Genomic DNA, 18,741 nt, shown 5'->3' with positions numbered 1-18,741 from the left:
CGTAACGGCGGTACATGTATTCCGTTACTCCCCAACACTGCCTGTGAAGCACCAGGGCTATGGGTTATGGAGCATTTGGCTGAATGTGAGCAGAGAATATAGCCCTGTGCACTTCAGAATTCATCCCGCTACTTCTGTCAGCATTCACCTCACCAACTAATGCTTCCACTGGCAGCCATACATGCTCATGCCATAACATTGCCTCCACTATAATTGACAGATAATGTTTGACAGCTTCAGATCATGAGCTGTTCCTAACCCTCTGAATACTTTTCTCTTCCTACCAGAATGGTGTGAGATAATCTAAATTTAATCTCTTCAAAGATTTATTTGTTTTTTCAGAACTGTGCAGACTCTCTTCGATATTTACTGGTAAAGTCTAATCTGGCCTTCCTGCTTGTGATTGTGCAACTTGTCATATATCTTCTCTATTCATATTTATGGAAGCATTGCTTGAGAGAAAATGCATTAGAGTTTGCATTAGAAAAAATGATGCACCTACATCCTCAAGAGTGTTTATCTAAGGAGAGAACTGGCCATGAAACTGATTGTCACTCCAATGTCTGGAGGACTATTCCTAAATAGTTCATAAAATATTTTTTAAACCCTGTGAAGTAAATTCTGCAGTTTACTCAGAATTTGCAAAATTATATATTATATCACTGTCCAAATACTTACAGACCTGAATGTAAGCTGCAACCATTGGTTGGGTAAATTAAATACCGCATCCAACCAGTAAAAAGGTGGACTTTCTTTCTTTTCTTTTCTTTTTTTTTTTTTTAGCCCAGAAGATTTTATAATCCTGTTTGTGGACTGTAAGAAAATTTGACGATCACAAGAGGCGATAGAAGATATGGACATAAGTAATGCATAGTATCTTTAATAAAGCCGATAATGCTCATCTGTACTTTATTGTCCATTGATTTCTTTTCATGCATGATTCTGCTCCAAATTGTTTTTAAAATAAGAGCAGAAACTAAAACCTTTAAAACCAAATACACTCCGCGCACAGACACATGCTGACCTAGCACATGTATTCACACAAACACAGCATCCTCCTTGGCTCAACATGTCCAGGAGGGATAGCAATTCAAGTGTTGTCCTAAATAGTGATGTTATGATTTAAAGCTAAGTGTGGTAGGAAATCGATTGCCTCAAGCTGTGTCTCTGCTGCTGGAATCATTTTTGTACCCCATGTTGCCACTTCTTCACTCTTTACTACTTTGCTTCATTTAACAGTTAGTTGACTTACAGGAGTTTATTGCAATGATTTTGTGTGAGTAATTCTTATCACCTCTGTTCCCACTGTTGCTTTACATGCTGCCATGACAAAGGTCTCCACACTAGCTTTGAGTATTTTTCTCATCTTATCAGTTAAATCCTTCTTTAAAAATGAGGAAGTGAAAAAACAATAATTGCCCATTCATTTACCAATGAAACACAATGACTCCTGAATTATTCAATCATTTAATGGGAGCATAAAATCATTACCTTTGGCATTACCTAATGACAGCAATACCAGTGATGGCAATTATTTTTCAGCAACCAAATTGAAATTCTTTTATAGTCCTCCTGTGAGCTTTTGTCTGAAAACATCTCAAAAGCTACTCCTTGTAATTGCTGCAGTATATTGACAGGATGCTGGATAAGCTGTTGTTTATTTGTTGGAAGGTCAGGTGCTAATTTCTCCTCCTTTTCTCTTGTATTTGTCTAAAACGTTAAGCTGACCGAGAGAGTGTGCCTTAGTGTTGTTGCATGACATTCGGCCCACGTCTCGCCAGACAGCACATGGGGAAGACTACCGGCTTCTTAATGACTAACTTGCATCAATCTGGTTAATGATGGTGCTGGCTTTGAAGACTGTGAAGAAAGGTGACTCAACATTTTTATAACAAAAGGCTGCTTTGCAAATGGAGGCACGGTTGGTTATTCATTAGTATAGTGTGGCTATTATAAATGAAATCAGCTCCTAGTTCATTTTAAAATGTGCTTACCCAAGCCATTATGTGGCAAGCTTTTTTGCATTGTAAAGCAAACAGGGAGTTTCACATTGACATAGCACAGCACCTATCATACGAGTACATTAGTGCTGCATCTTATATTATACCCTTTGGCACATTTTGACAATTTTTTAATTTGCCCTAATCACTAGCGACATGTGTCACAATTAGAGATACATGTCAGTGTCTGTGTTATCCATAGACCCCTGTTCCTTGTGACATACCATCTGTCTTGCTAATACTGGAGTGAGATATCTTCCTCCTGCCCTGTTACTGTGTGTATAGTTCTAATGAGCTGAGAGTCCTGACAGGCTTAGCCTGAATGTGAATATGACTTAGTCTGTCAGGCCCTGCTTAGGGAAGTAACAGGGCCAGCCTCGAAGAGTGTGCGTGTCTATATAAAGTATTTTTGCATTGTTTGCATAAATAGTGGCATAGGATAATGGCATTTTGCCCTGCATCAGTTTTTAATAGCTATCATATAAACGGTACAGTACGAACCCCTACTTAAGCTGTCATCTTAGACATGTGTTGAGAAGTTGCAGTCTGCTAACTGACGATAATGTCACATTCAATTTGAAAAGACAAATTTGACACATTTTATAAAATAGCTTGTAGTACACACAAAAGAATGCACAAGTATATGAAGTTAGCCTAAAAGCTTAAGAATAGAATAGCAAGAACAGTAATATGTTTTTGTTAGGTTGTTTAATTAAAAAAAGTTTACTCATTAATATACATTGATTAGTGTGTAATTATATCTTCCAACAAACCAATGCCTTCTCATAAACGAATAAATTAATCTATTAAAAATACACAGGAGTGGGCGCCAGATTGTGGAAGCCACCATGTTGCCTCACCATCTTAAAAACATGTAGATGGGCTACATATGGCCACATATGTGGTAGACCTTATAAATAGCTCTTTTTAACTGTACCATTTAGCATTTGTACATCTCTTTCTCTCTATTTATGTCTTTCTTCTCTTCTTAATTTGCCTCCTCCACCATTCTTTTCTCTCCGACCTCATTTCCACCTGTTCCTCCCAAACTCAAACCTCATGTCCAGAAACGAAGTCAGGTCTTTAACACAAACATAAATATGCTGATTTATTCCTGATTGTCATACTTTTGGTCAGCAGATTAGACATTCGACGTTTCCATCTCCAGATATCTGACAATGAACCTGCTAAGTAAAATTACTACCTGGTTAGAAGCTATTATTATGTAGGCTTGAGGGTCCTTAAAATCACACTTCACCTCTAGTAACCAGTTTGAATACATCCAAATATAGAATGAGAGTTTATGCACAAAGTGTCCAAGTCCAACTATGTTAGATCCACTTTCAATAACAACAAAAAAGTTCAGGATATCCTCAACAACTCACCTGAGTATCGCTCTTATAGGATATAAGTGATTTTTATTGACTCATAGACTTCTATCAGACTACTTTGACAAAGTTTAACATGTGTTTTAGACATGGACACATATTTGTCTGACAGATGAACAGGAGGGGTAAGAAAACAGAATTCACTTGACTACAATCTATTGATACCTAGTGGTGAGATCTTACACATTGTACCTTTAATGTTGAAACTGAACTATCTTACTCTAATACAGTTTTTACTAAAACTTGGCACTTAAGATTTGTACTCCTGTATACACTTTCAGTAGCCAGCTGTTAATGGAGCTAAATGAAGCTAGATGGAGAAATATTACATATTGACTTAAAATGGTTAAAGAAAATGTAGCTTTTGTAGTTCCTATGCTTAGATACAAATCTTCATTTGCAGTGTACTTTTTCACTAATTGTATTTGAATATATGCAAGAAGGTAATCCAAGGTTTGAGATAAGATTACACCTTGAACTGATGCCCGCTTACTTGCTTTGAAAGCTTTGAACAATTGACTGTGCTAGATGCACATCACAGTAATCCGACATCATCCAGACTTGTGCTTGCTGGAAGGTTAAAGACTGGCTAATGTCCACTCTCATTAGCTTTGTGGCATGCACCTGTTATGAGCAGTGTCTGGAAACTTGGCTACAGTGCATGTGTGAAAAGGGTTTTGGCTTATAAAAGAAGGAAAGCTATTAATGGGTCTTCTTTTGGCTACTTTTCGGTAGACAGAACATTAGTCAAATTTTCTTTAAATATTCACATTTACTGTATTTTTCCCTTCGGCATGTAAGTTTGATGGGATTTAACATGGTTATTTTCGGTTCTGTTTTGCAGGGATAATGCCTTTGGCTGTTACTGTATTTCATTACAATCAGATATTGACATCTCCAAGGGCCTCATTTATGAGTGCACTGTGTGCGCAAATTGTGTTGGCTTGTTTCGAAGCCTGGAGTCTGTTTATCAATTTTTATGTGTCTATTCACAAATTCTCAAAGTGCACATTCACAAATTCCTAAATGTAGACAAGTGTGCATAAGTACAATGTAAAATCATCACAGCAACCACTATTTTGAACGTTATAGCAAAATTCATATTTTAATCAATAACACAGTAATCTGTTAAAAATGATGCACCAATTAAAATAAAACTGCTTACTGCTTTGTAGTAGTCCAGCTTCAGATAGCTGAGGACCGCTCTCTGAGGCCTTTCCTAGATGTGTCACCAATAATTGCAGCTATTTTGTCATCTGTTGAATGGATGACACTAAAGTGGTACTCTGGCCCTCTGCCTGTGGCACTGATGTATTTTTCTGGAGGTTGTCTCTTCTGGGTCCTTTTTGATAAATGAGGACCCCACATCCTTGACTGTGACCCAGTGACCGGACGCCATAAGGCTCAAACCTGTCTATCACAGAAGTGCTCATTCTGCCTGTTTTGTGTTTGTCTCATCACCCTCTCTCATCTCTCTCCCTCTAAATGTCCCATCTTTTTCCCTTACCCCCCTTATTCCTCTCGCTCATTTCTATCCTCTTTCTCTCATTTTTTTGCCAGGCTGTGTTTGATGTCGATAAGACAAAAGGTCTGACCCTGGTAGAAATATGGGAGGGACTTACTCCCGAAGATATCAAGGGATGCACTGGCACAGATTTTGAGGTGAGTAATGTAACAGTTAGGCTACTAGCACTATGAAGTGTTTTTGGACTTGGGTTTATTAAACATGAAACTTCTACTTGTCCTCTGTCTAATTTTTTCTAGGTGTCTCCCAACCTGATGCCTATGCAGCAAATTTAGAGGAGCTTCCACTGGCCTCAGAGATGTGTTTTTGGTTTGTCACTTCATTTCTCTGTGATAAACATCAGGTTATTTAACAGCCTGAAATGGGTCAAATAAGCTTTTAAAAAACATACCTGGTTCAGCCAAGGTTTTCTTGGCAATCAGCATGCAGGTGTCAAATATTTACCTCTGTATTATTAACTAAATTTGATTAACAGAAGTCCATTTACACTGTTATTTTCGTGCTCTTAGAAGAATTGAAGAAAATTGCATTGTTACCTATTACACATTTAAGTTAATAATTTTATTTTTTTTTACTTACGCGAGTCTTTTACGCAATCATCAGTTTGAAAATTGCTTTAAAAATATTGATATTATTTTGTTTTTTCCAACTTTACTATTATTTTTAAAAGAAATGATGCAAAAACTCTTTTGAATCAGATTTTCTGGGAAATAAATAAGAAAGGTCAAATATTTGAACCGTGAGACAATTTCCAGTGTTTTGGCTCTCGACACTATAACAGTAGATGTTAAAAGTAGCAATCGGTGTGCAGTTAAGTGGAAACAAGCAGTAATTCAAGAATCACAATATATAATATGAAACATTGCAACTTTTTATATCAGCTCCAGACCTCTCCCGCCTGCTTCATTGGTGAAGGAACAACAGTGGAATATGCGACACCATTTATTATTTGGTTGAACGACTACATATTATCCAACTGTAACTTGAATATGATTGATAAGCTGAAAGGCATGCCTGTGTCTCACTGAAATGTAATGAATGAAAACCAATGTCCTATAGGTCAAGTGAGTATTCATTTATCGTAGAACAAATATGTATGGAGTTGTTTTAAATTGTGCTGTGACATGAAACGGAAAAAAAAGTTTGTAGATGAGGCTTCCAGTGTTGAATATGTTTTGTCTTTTTTTTAATAATGAAGACGATGAGCCATTATTTTACTATCAACCTCTGCCGTAATGTAGACTTGTCTATTTTTCTCAACTTCAGGTGTTTTGAAGCAGGTGGGCTTGTCAGATATTTCAACCAGAAAACATGAAGCCTTAATAATTTTTACAGAGACATTTGCTGTTCAGATGCAATTGTGTGTAAAATAAAATACAAGCTGGCGTGCAGAGTGAAGCAAACTACGTTTTTCTTTCTTTTTGAATAAGAATCTTGAAACCAGCAGATGTGTTTTCAAGTGATTTAGCTCATCGAGAGTTTTTGACGCACTACAGGTTAAAGCTTTGTGTGTATGGATGGTGGGCTTAATGTTTACATTCTCGATTTGATTTTTCCACTCGGGCAGAGAGGTGCTGGCATAACCAGAGGCCCGTTACATAACCTGCGAATTCAGCCAGTAGGCTTTTGGGTTCAAGGAGATCAACTGGGTTGGATCATCAAGCAGAAAAATGGAAGAAAGTGACAGGGGCTCCAGCCACCGGCTGTTGATGTTAATCCAGCACACTCCTTCATGAGTCAGACCAAAGCAATACTCCATAAGCCTACATTTTGTAACCTAGTTCTCATACTTGTACTTGAATTCACTGAAGAGGGAATTTGAAGAACGCAGCGGGTTTTAGTAGGAACATGTTTCTGAAAAATACAAATGGATGACCTTGCTTTTGAGTTTTTCAAAAGGGGATATTAAAATGGGTTTTCAAGATTTAGTTAAAGGGACAGAAGTCCTTTTTTTAAGGTTCAGGTTTGTGGCAACCAACGCGAAATATTGTTGAAAGCTGACTCTGACATTAACAGCTGTCATGAATTAGACATTTTATTTTATATGATGGCAATTCAGATCCCTTTTTTTCTTTTTAAATATGTATATTGTTCATTTGAACACTGGGTTTAATAAGGTCAACCAAGGCAAAGCCTATTATTTGAGAGACCTATGTTTATATTGGGAGACATGGTAGTGATTAGTGATTATGCACAGTATTTATGACAATATTGATCTTTTTTCTGTGCTTTTGCTGGCAATGGTTTGATAAACCGTTCTTCTCGTGACACTCCTCCAAACACATAATTGTAGAAAACACAACCAGATGGGAAAACGACAACAACAAAAAAACCTGATTTTGGCAGAGAAGTCAGTCATCTACTTTGCTGTCATTTAGGTAATAAATTCCGTGGAGTGTTTGGACATCATGATACAGACCATGAAAGAAAAGGTTTTGTATATTCTCCATCTTTATACCATTACAACCTATTTTCTGAATGACTCGTGTTAAGCTGGCCAGCCAGCTGATTGTAATCACACTGATTATGCAGAATGGGTCATTTTCATATAGCTTTCAGTGATTCAAGTGCATGACCTTAGCTCAGACATAGGTTAACTAGGAATTAGAATTTAATCTGTGACCATCTTATGTTAAAACCCTACACTAACTGAACCTTTTTGGATAATGCACATATCCAGTCCTCTAAAAAGATGGCTTTAAATGTCCAAAATGTTCTAACCTTAGTAAAAGCATGTCTTGAATTATGGAATCAGCTTGGCAGACCTTTTTACATAGGCTATTCATATCCAACTATGTGGTTCGAAAATATTTAACATGCTGCCCTCATGTGGGGGTGTTCTGGCAACCTTATGGGTTTGTGTAGTCTAGCATTCATGCTCTGTGCATTAATGCTAAAAACATGAGATGATTATATGTTGCCTTTTATTTTGTAAGTGACTAGTACTGAAACATACCCATTGCGGCGTTTAGGCTATGTTACTATTGGGCGACTAACCACCGAATGTTACCATATTTAGATCCATCCAACCGCATTTTCATAAATGTGCAACACGCCTATGTGTGCTGCTGGGGGGGCTGACTTCTCGGTCGCGCAGTTGTGTCTGTGTGTGTGCGTGAGATAGGGATGCTGAGAGAAAGTGAGGCAGGGCGCGAGTGTGTCTGTGTGTAGAGAGAAAGAGAGAGCGCGCGCTCCAGGTTGGCGCAGGCACCGGTCAGGGAGAACGGAGCGTTGTGCAAGGTGGAAGCATGGCTTCGTCTCACGGGAGAAGCGACCTGCGGTTCGCAGACTGGATGGCAAGTTTACCGCAGAGCATGCACACTATCCCGCTCACCAACCTGGCTATTCCCGGTAAGTTTTTTTTTTTTTTTTAAGACCTTGTCCAAGTGTAATCGGATGAGGAGGATGCCCGTGTCTTTTTAACCTCGCGCATTGCGTACAGCTTTTCTAGTAGATTAGAAATGCACAAATTGACAGTTTCAGATTTGTGTTTTACCGCTTCCTAAACTTGAATTGTGCATTTAATACAACCGTCACTTTTGTTGCACCTCGTTGGAACAAAGGGTAAGACCTGTTGCGCAACCAAAGAAGTACTATGTATTTATAATAGTTCAGTTGCTTGTGTTGCGATCACCTGTCTAACGGTTATCATAATGCCCAGCTGTCGTGTTCGTTCTCCGGCCGAGTAAGTATGCACTTAGAAAATAATGATAATAAAGAAAAGGGTCATCTAGAACCACTCTATAGGTTCAGAATAGATGAGCCACGCTGCTCTGTTTGTGCTTTTATGCTGGGGTGGTGGCCACAGGGAGACGGAGTGGGATGGGTGCCGTCTGCACACTCAGATGATCACAGCGCATCCCATTGAAAATGTGCTGTCGGACCTTTATCCAATCAGTGTGCCGGTCTTTTTAACTCCATTCAAATGGGAAATGCTGGTTGTATAGCCCACCACTGATCTGACTGATAGAATGTCTTATTAGCAGCCAGTTAAATCCATATTCACTGCCTAGCGATTATCACACCTCCACACAAAGCGATTCGATTCTTCATTCTTGTGAATTTCTAATCCTTTGTGCTTCATTCCCTTTCCCCCTCCTTTCTGTCTCACTTTCATTCTTCCGCTCTCTGTCTTTTTCTTGCTGAACTCCCAATACCAGAGGTGTTTATTGGTTGCCATGTGCAACATTGCATTTCAAATGCAGATGGATTAGTGGTTGATGTCCAGGGCACGGCATATGACCAAATATGATCACAGCTTTTAAGGATGCCAAGACACATGCAGTCAAATTAGATGTAATGGAATACAAATAAGGACTGGAACAACATAGTATGCATAATCTACGCTTGTAATTTTGCTGAATCATGTGCTGTGTGGAATCACAGTTCATCCATGCCAAGACAGCATGGGAACATGCTCTGTCCCTTTTAATTAGGCATTAATATCTCTCATTGGTTCTGTGGCCTGCAGCTCAGCTGAGGATAGCTCAGTTTATCCTTCATTTGGATACAGATTCTGTAAACATCCACCAAATCTTTGCACTTTCTTGTGTTTGCCTGCACATATTTGCCAAGAAACTCCAGAACACACAGGATTTCTATCCAAGCTCATTATAGCAACAACCATGTGTTCCTATTGGAGTGTACGTCCGAGTTCTTTCAAAAGTGTGCATCTCATATCACATTCTTTTGTCTCATCATTGAACGCAGCATTAAGCCTTTGTTCAAGCAGGAATAAAACTGGGACAGACAAGAAACAAAAAGGATGGGCGATTCATTTCCTCAAACAAGTCTCATAGCTCCACTTAATTGGAAGAATATTATTTCCAGGATGTTACTGGAAAATGCTGCTGTACAAAACTTATTATACAAGCTGCTGCCTGTTTCTTAGTTTATTTTTCTGTGCTCACTTTTTTAAAATAGCAATTCACCTACCGCAGAGCTTGAAATATCCAGGGAAAAGTAGTACTTTACAGTGTAGGATAATGTGATGGCTGCTACTCCGCTGTTGCCAGAAAACTTCACAGTCTAGCTGTTAGCACACATAACCATCTGAATGATTGACAGTTTATTTTAGGGTACTGAGGTGGCAGATTCATTACTGTCGGATTTTTTTTATATATATAATGTTTTAACAGCATTTGCTGTGCTTCAAGTAACTGGTTAATGAGCTAATGCTGCCAAATTATTTGTGCATATAGCACATTAAAGATACTCAAAGTAGCAGGTGTTTGACGGCTACAACAGCTGTATAACAGATGTGTAACAGATTGCATGTGCTTACCTGTTACATTTGAGTGGTTCAACCTGCAAAATCTTGTTATGAAAGCAGTTTATATGCTACAGTACATATGATGCTGACAGTGGTTGTTCACTCATTTTAAATTCCTGCTATTTCTTGTTACTTTGTGTGATTGATGGACAATTCAAAAAATTACATTGAGACTGATCCAGTGACGGTAAACTTAGCAATGTCACCTACCTCTGTCAAGTGAACTTAAATACAGGTTATTTACAGTATTTAAATATGAGAGATATTAACAGATAAAAATCTGTTTTCATTTAGAGACACTTAATGAGATTGCACGGCTAGATCCATATAGTTTTGGACACAGACACAATTTTTGTTCTTTCCATCTGCACTGTAAAGTGTCATCCAATGAATTTTGCTGTGCAACATATTCCCATGCATAAGGAGCCTCCAACATATTTAATAAACGATGTTGTATACTATGAATCTTGGACAAAATATCAGGTGTATGTTCTCAGAGCAGGCAGAGTAAGAAATGAGGGTTGGAAAAAAACAGCATTTTTTATCCTGAGAGATGGTTGCAAAGGAAAGTATTCCTTAACCTTTTGCTCTTCCAGGTAAGGGGCAAAACACTGCAAAGTCTGATCCTGAATGCCAACAACATGGTCGAGACAATCTGAAATAGAGGAATGATCAATTTTGTCAAACTTAGCAGGCCCAGCTGAATTGAAATTGCATGATTTACCGAGTTCAAAAACACATGTGAATCATTTGACACTTAAAGGAGAGCTGACTCAGTGTGGTTGTGAAACCTGGAGAAGATTTGTCCAGAAAAAAGAAATGAGCTGTGCACAGAGCTTTTTCTTTCATTCTAGAATTACAGTATATAACAATAGTACTGAGGAAGGGTGTTATCTGAGGGAGTCAGATTTAGATGTTTTTAACTGGATGACACTGGGACAGCTCTTGTCCAGTTTATTTGGAATAACTGCACATTTCTAATTTGTTTGTTTGTTTTATGCTATGACTCATGACTGAGCACAGTTGCGTTGTGGCTGTTTGATTAATTATGTGAGAATAATACATGCTCTCATTTTCTTAATCCTGCTAATCCACTACAGACTACGTTGTTTGAGACCTAAGAACATGGTTGCACTTAGGCATGACTCAGCTTTCTGCATTGTCCCTACATGCCACTTTGGCCTCCGGCTGTGCCGACATATCGCATCTATAAAAGTCAAATGGCTTGTGCCTATACTAATTGGAACTAGGTTGAAGGGCTGTGCAGGAGAGGAAAGAAAGACGTAGTAGAATATTAAATATTTGGGTCATTGAAGGGAGAGATAGTGAGGGAGAGGGAGCAGCTACCTTTCTTGTTTTACGCAGGCTGATTAGTGTTTGACTCTTTTCCTGTGGCTACTGTTAAATTTGCCAGGTGAGGGCTGCAGACTGGCTGGCTGAGCATTCCTCTCACCAAGACGGTCAGCAGAAAGGTGTGCCACCAGAGATACTGTGAATTTCTTTCTCTGTCACCATGAAACGAGCTTAAGAGGGGGAAGGGAAGATCTGTCACGGTTTTACTACCATAGTAATTAAAATGGATTTTCAGTACTTTGTGTGGTGGTAGGTGTATAATTTGAACTATGTGCTCACTGGCATGTACAATATCTGTGTCGTGCAGGTGTGCATGACAACTAAATGAATCGGCACTATAGTAGCAACACAGTATTAGTCACTTATTATGAAATGCTTTTTATGGGTTTATTTAAGCACCTAAAATATTCAAATGTATTGTCTTAATAAATTGAACTGGTGAGTGAAACCATATCGTTCTGGATTGTTAAAGTTACATTAATTAATATTCAGCGATTATGAATCAGAAGAACTGCAAAATAGACTGCTAGCATGCAATTTATATACATTATACATTTATTATTTATATTATTTTTGCCTTAAACAAAGACTTTAAAACACCCTTAAGAACTAGCAGCTGAAACCTGTTTACATAGACTTTCTCAGTTACTTTAGAAAGCGATGCAATCTCAACTTTTAGTTTTTTTTACTGTTTATTTCTTATTTCAGAGTACAATGATTAGATGGTGCATCATTCTATTGTGATAATTTGGTCAACACACTTTTTAAGTACTTTATTTACTTCACGCCCATGGCCGGTTTCAAATCACCAATTAACCTAACGTCTTTGGACTGTGGGAGGCAGCCTGGAGAAAACCCACTCAAACACAGGGAGGACATGCAATCTTGTCCTCCCTGTGTCCTCCCTTGCTGTGAGGCAAAAGTACTAAGCACTATAACACCGTGCTGTCCCATTCCATTCCATGCAGATAATATTGATTATTTTAATACCGGGGAAGAAGGCTGATTTACACTTCTCTATACTACATTTTCAGGCTCAGGGGAGCCATTCTTCACCTCCTGAGTAACAGCTCAAGGCTTTAGGTAAGCAATGAATAGCATGAATTACCAAGGGGGATGGGTGAAGGCAGTGGTATTAGGTTAAGATAGTCTTGCAAGAAATAACAACCAATCCACTGTAGAAGAGGCATCTTGAGTTTCAGTGGTTCCCTCTGGATAGAGAAAAAGGCTTGCCCTGGACTTTTAGCGGTAAAAGGCCATTAGTCCCCTGATTAGATCACTTTGACGCCACTTAAACCCCTACAGAGCAAGATGGATGAATGGTATTAGATGCCAAGATAAACACTGGTAGTGCGGATGTTTGAAGAGGGGGAGTCAGTCAACTCAAAGCCACTGAAAAACAGGATATAATGTGCAATACAAAAGCAAAAGGGGGGTCTTTGTTAGAGAGAGAAAGAGAGAGAATGCCCATCTTAGAGCTATTTCCTGCTATGGCTCTTTATCTGTGAATCAAGACCCTCCTTAATCTGAGTGAAATTTTGTTTTGCCAAAGATATTGTGTGCATCTTGCTTGTTTGGAGCTCATGAGGATTTTACAGTTAGCAGTTTTGCAAAGAATTCCCTCGTTTGCAGTATTGTATTATGCTGATGCATGATACTCATAATTAGCCACTCATCAGCCAACATCATATATTTGTGGAGTTTTCACTTTTATAAGTTGCTTAAAGAAAATTAAAAAAAATATTGTAGAATCCAAAAGAAATGGTTCAGTGTGGAATTCTCCACTGGCTCGTTTTCCCACCATTTGCAGTTAATTGCATTTCCAGCAGAGACACTTATCTTAATAGTCACATAGTCTCAAAGTCAAATAATTCAGCCTCATCAGAAATACAGTGTGCACACTAATGCTCAAACAAGATGGAGAAAATAAAGTGTTAAGACAGGAGAAAAGGAACTGGAGAGTTTGAAAAATAGATGCAAAGAGTAACACTTGCAGAATTACTGTAAAAAAAAAAAAAGAAGTGTAAATGACAAAATTATGTAGAGTCAGAAGCCTATATCTATTTTGTAGTAACATTTAGCTCATCTCCATCCTGTCAGCTTTCGTTCTCTTCTCATTTTTTTTCTTCTCTTCTCCTCTTTCCTCTACTCAGCATCCTAAAATAGATCTAAAAAGAGTCCGTGGAGAGTGGTAATGTTTTGTAATGAAAAAGGGCACAAACCACCAGTGGTTCTCTCTGAATGCTCTGCTCTCATTCAGTCAGAATGATTCAGTTAACAAAGGTCAATTCTCTAAGGTAACAGTAGCAGCACCCAGCACCACTGTCATCAACATTGTCATCATCATCACTCTGTTTCACCTTGTTTAAGTCTTTTTTGTTGTCTCTGTGGCACTCTTGTTCATCTTCTCTCTTTGCAGTTTGAGACTCTTCTTCTTGTGTGCGGCTGATATTTACATGTCAGAGAAAAGAGTTCCCTAAGTTTGCTTTCCAATGAAAGTGCTACACAAGTGACATCTACTTGTATTATTCTGGGATATGGTTTTTTTCAGGGTGCTTTAGTTTTTTCTGTGTACACATCTTCAATTTTATCAAAGTTAAAGTGATCAAACAGCTTGACAGTAGTTTGTTTGGATATTGTTTGCGGTAGGTAATTCATATCAAACACTGGACTCTATTCCCCATTAATGCCTTTCCCAGTAATTGCATATTTTAAATACAGAGAGGAATGTTCATTCTCATGGCAGTAGGATGAAGATTTTGCGCATTTGTATATTATTGTAATTTACTGTCTGCATTTGGTGACAAAGATTATCCGGTCAGTGGTGAATGTGCCTGATCCCATCTGCCGGTGGATCACTGACTTCCTGACGGACAGGAAGCAGCATGTGAGGCTGGGAAAGAATGTCTCGGACTCCCGGACCATCAGCACCGGCTCCTCTCAGGGCTGTGTTCTTTCTCCTCTGCTCTTCTCCCTGTACACCAACTGCTGCACCTCCACCCACCAGTCTGTCAAGCTAATCAAGTTTGTAGATGACACCACCGTTATTGGGCTCATCTCTGACGAGGATGAGTCTGCCTACAGGAGGGAGGTTGAACGTCTGGTGTCCTGGTGCAGCCACAACAACCTGGTGCTGAATGCCCAGAAGACAGTGGAGATTATTGTGGACTTCAGGAAGCACACAGCCCCACTCCCCCCCATCATCCTGACTGACACCCCCATCACCTCTGTGGACTCATTCCGCTTCCTGGGTACCACCATCACCCAGGACCTGAAGTGGGAGCCCACCATCACCTCCGTCATCAAGAAAGCCCAGCAGAGGATGTACTTCCTGAGGCAGCTGAAGAAATTCAACCTGCCAACACGGACGATGATGCAGTTCTACACTGCAATCATCGAGTCCACCCTCACCTCCTCCATCACCGTGTGGTACGCTGGAGCCACTATCAGGGACAAACAGAGACTGCAGCGTGTTGTGCGCTCCGCTGAGAAGGTGATTGGCTGCAGACTCCCATCTTTGCAGGACCTGTACACCTCCAGGACATTGCGGCGTGCAGCTCGGATCTCAGCTGACCCTTCTCACCCTGGACACAGTCTGTTTGACCTGCTCCCCTCAGGCAGGAGGCTCCGGTCCATTCGCACCAGAACCTCTCGCCATAAGAACAGTTTCTTCCCCTCTGCTGTTGGACACATGAACAATAACCATATGACTGTTCCCACCACTAACACATGACCCTACGCTGTGTCACTGTATCATTCCATGTTTGGCACTGATCACCACCTGCACTCATGTATATATCTTTCTACGTAGCACTCTTAATTCTTATTCTCATGTATATATCTCATGTATAGCTCATGCACATATCTTTCTACGTAGCACTTTTAATTCTTATCCCTACTTTTATTTTTTTCATGTCTATTTAAGTGCTATTTATGACACTATTTAAGTGCTATTTATGACACTATGTTTGCACTGAAGCACCGCAGCAATTTCCTAGTGTTGTAAACCTGCTCAACATTTGGCAATAAACCCCTTTCTGATTCTGATTCTGATTCTGGTCTTTTTATTGATTTACCTGCTGCTTTTTTCATTCATCATGACATTCGATAGAAGTATCACAGTCACCGCACATTTGCACTCTGGTAAAAGCTAAGAAACAGCTGTACTTCTTAAGCAAACTTAAGTGGGCTGAATTCCTGTGTCAAGTTCTTGATAACATTTACAGAGGATCAGTGTAAAGCCTGGTAACTGGAAAAATCAGGAACTGGCACGAAATGTGCACATCCCAAGACCTGGAAACTCTGCAGGTGATTAATACTGCTTCGAATGTCACCAGTACCAATCTATGGAACATAAATGATAAACTATATAAGACAATCCACCCCAGTCACAACCTGTTATGTTGTATTTGCTTCTAAAGCTAAAATGAGAAGTATAAGAAGTTTAAAATCTTACACTTTGAAAGCAGAAGTTTTTTTGTCTCTGTAGACAAGTTTGAAATGACTCCGTTCTGAGCTGCTGTTGTTTGTTTTTGTGAGAATGAAAACTAATTGTGTGGATTGTATGTTTCAAAAACTGAAATGCTTCCACACATTTCCAAATGAATGTTTTTCCCTTGAGAAATGGCAGACCATCAAGGTGGAGCATAAACAATAATTAATCACATTCAGGGCTCAGGCATCATAATAGTATTGGAGTGAAGTTCTCACATTTCTGCAAATTCTCACAGATGTTCTGCACATTTGGCAAAAGATTTGGCCCTCCAGGGTTGATACTGTCTCAGCTTTTCCTGTGAGATTGTTTCTCTCTGCAACATGGCATCAACCATGGGCTTTTTGTCATACATATTTATAGAAGTATTTGTTAGCAATGCAAAACAAACCTCATTGGTTTCCCTCAGGTGCTAGGCTTTCATTAAAAACTAATAAAATATAGTTTGTTGCTAGATCCTTGGGGACTGTTAGATTTAATTTATATCTTATAACTGTTCTTCTTTCCCCAAACAGAACAACGCGTATCTCAAGGAGAGTGGCCCATGCAGCTTGATGGGTGTGTAGCTATTAGAAGTGTGTGTTGCAAAACTGAAACAATTATTCAGGTTATTGGTTAAAGGGCAGCAGCCACTTCAAGTGTAAATTAATTGTTTCAGTGATTTTTTTTTCTTTTTAATTAAAGAAGGCCAAACTTACCTTTTCAAACATCTCATATGTGAAGATTTGCTTACTTATTTTTACTTGTATACATTGTGAAGAGGTATTTGCCCCCTTTCCTAAATGTCTTCTTCTTTTGTTATTCATATTTATCAAACAGATGTTAATTAGACAAAATTAAGTTGTAATAGTTGTAAACTTTCCCAAGACTGGCCAGCCTAAATTACTCCAAGAGGTCATCAACAACTCATCCAGTGGTCACAAAGAACCCAGAACAGCATGTAAAGACTCAGTTATGGTCAGTGTTTATGCTCTTTGTCAGAAAAATCCAGAAGGAGAATGTGCAGCTTGGTTGTGGAGCAGGACAATTTATTATCGTTTTGTTTATTTGTATTGTTGCCCTTGCTGCTTAACTAATTTCTCCTTGCGGGACCATAAAGTATTGCATTGAATTGAACTGATCTGAAACACACCAGCAAGTCCACCTCTCAAAGGCTCAAAAACCAACTTTGGCCTAGTCAAAATCTGGATTTAAATCTAACTGATATGTTTGGCATGACCCTGGTTTCATGTTCAGAAACCAACCATACAGCCATGTGAAAGAGTCATTGTCTATTATCACAAGTGGCTGATCAAATTTCTTGCTACCAAGGGTGGCATCGCCAGTTATTACGTTTAGGGAGCAATTACTTTTTTCACATGGGGCCATGTAGGTAGGGGTTGCTTCTACCCCGTGATAGATGAAATCATTATTTAAAGACAGCTTATTGTATTAACTCAGGTTATTGTTGTGTAATATTACAATTATTTAATGATCTGAAACATGTAAGCATGACAAATATGCCAAAAAAAGATGTCAAGATGGGGGCTTAAATAAATTACTTAAATTGTTTGACTTTTTCACCACACTGCAAGGGTCATTTCAGTAACAAGCGCTCTAAAGGCATCAGCAGTAGCGTAGTTTTCAACATTGACTGGATGACTGGATAATGAAAATAATTTTGCGATGATTATGATTTGTTGTTGCGCAACTTTGAGCCCTAAAAAGCAAAGATTTTCTGCAGAGGCAGCTGTTGGAGTCGGTTAAGGTCATGCTCTGCTACGCTGTGACCCTGGTGGTGCGGCTTAGCCAGTAGTGATGCGACTGCTGCCCTGCCCCAGGATTCAGCTGTCTACTCAGCTTATGGTCATTCGCTGTGCTGACTGTGAAGACCTAGCACCGCTATATAGATAGCTGAAGGTCAGTTCAGGCTCTGTGTCAGAGGGGTGGTGGTGGTAGAAGGTGAGGATGTGAAATGTAAAGGGGATAATGAAGAAGTCTCAGTGATTATGAGAGGAGCAGGAGATGTTACCTGCTCAAGCAGAACACACAACCTTCAGGTCTATTTTTACAGCTGATCCTGAGTTTGTCTCAAGGAAATAGTTAAATGTCACAAAGGAATCACCATTCAGTGTACAGACTGGCTTACACAAATGTATTTTTTTCACCATTTCAATTTTAATACAACTAAGAAAACATCAACTGTATCACTGTTAATAACAAAATAAATATGCTTTTAGAGGTTTTTCACAGATTCCACTGCCTGTATTCATGTGACTTGTTTTATTTCCTGAGGCTTGTAGATGTCTGTATCTAAGATTTTTGCTGCCACTCCAAAATGATTGTGATGCCCAAGGCTCCAAAGATGACATTTGGAAAATTTCACAGCATGTATCTTTTCAGATACGGTTCCAGAGCTTGACGAGAAAACTCTGACAGAAGACATAGACCTTTAAATTTTGATCATTCAGAGATATTGGTGAGAAGCGTAGTTGTGTGGAAGCAATTTAATGGCAGGTCCACTTGTTAAGCAAGTGTGTCTGAATTTAAGCAGGAATCCAAAACCAGGCATTTCACAGTTAGAGGTCTATCCTAGTTTAAAGCTTAGTTTAAAGTCTTCATATTCAGAGTGGATAAAATAGTTGTCATCCAGGTTGTAAATTTGTTAAGTCAAAGGCTGTAATTTTTCTTGATTCTTTATTTTGCCTTTAATTTACACCAAAACTCAGTTT

The 18,741-nt window shown here is 39.0% G+C and overlaps 2 protein-coding genes across 2 annotated transcripts in view; both read left to right on the top strand.

Moving 5' to 3' along the window:
* oxct1a (3-oxoacid CoA transferase 1a) overlaps nt 1-6,316 on the top strand; it is a 53,699-nt gene extending 47,383 nt beyond the window's left edge. Inside the window, exons 16-17 of the mRNA XM_005741704.2 lie at nt 4,949-5,050; nt 5,153-6,316. Coding sequence (XP_005741761.1) covers nt 4,949-5,050; nt 5,153-5,188 — 138 coding nt within the window. The 3' untranslated portion in view covers nt 5,189-6,316. The remainder of the gene's footprint in view (nt 1-4,948; nt 5,051-5,152) is intronic.
* A 1,587-nt stretch (nt 6,317-7,903) lies between these two features.
* plcxd3 (phosphatidylinositol-specific phospholipase C, X domain containing 3) overlaps nt 7,904-18,741 on the top strand; it is a 19,248-nt gene continuing 8,410 nt past the window's right edge. The window contains exon 1 of the mRNA XM_005741703.2: nt 7,904-8,264. Coding sequence (XP_005741760.1) covers nt 8,162-8,264 — 103 coding nt within the window. The 5' untranslated portion in view covers nt 7,904-8,161. The remainder of the gene's footprint in view (nt 8,265-18,741) is intronic.

Source organism: Pundamilia nyererei, unplaced genomic scaffold (assembly GCF_000239375.1).
Source record: "Pundamilia nyererei isolate P.nyererei 1_Seehausen unplaced genomic scaffold, PunNye1.0 scaffold00113, whole genome shotgun sequence".
Lineage (NCBI taxonomy): Eukaryota > Metazoa > Chordata > Actinopteri > Cichliformes > Cichlidae > Pundamilia > Pundamilia nyererei.
Note: the sequence above shows the minus strand (reverse complement) of the source record. Positions and strands in the feature narration are given on the sequence as shown.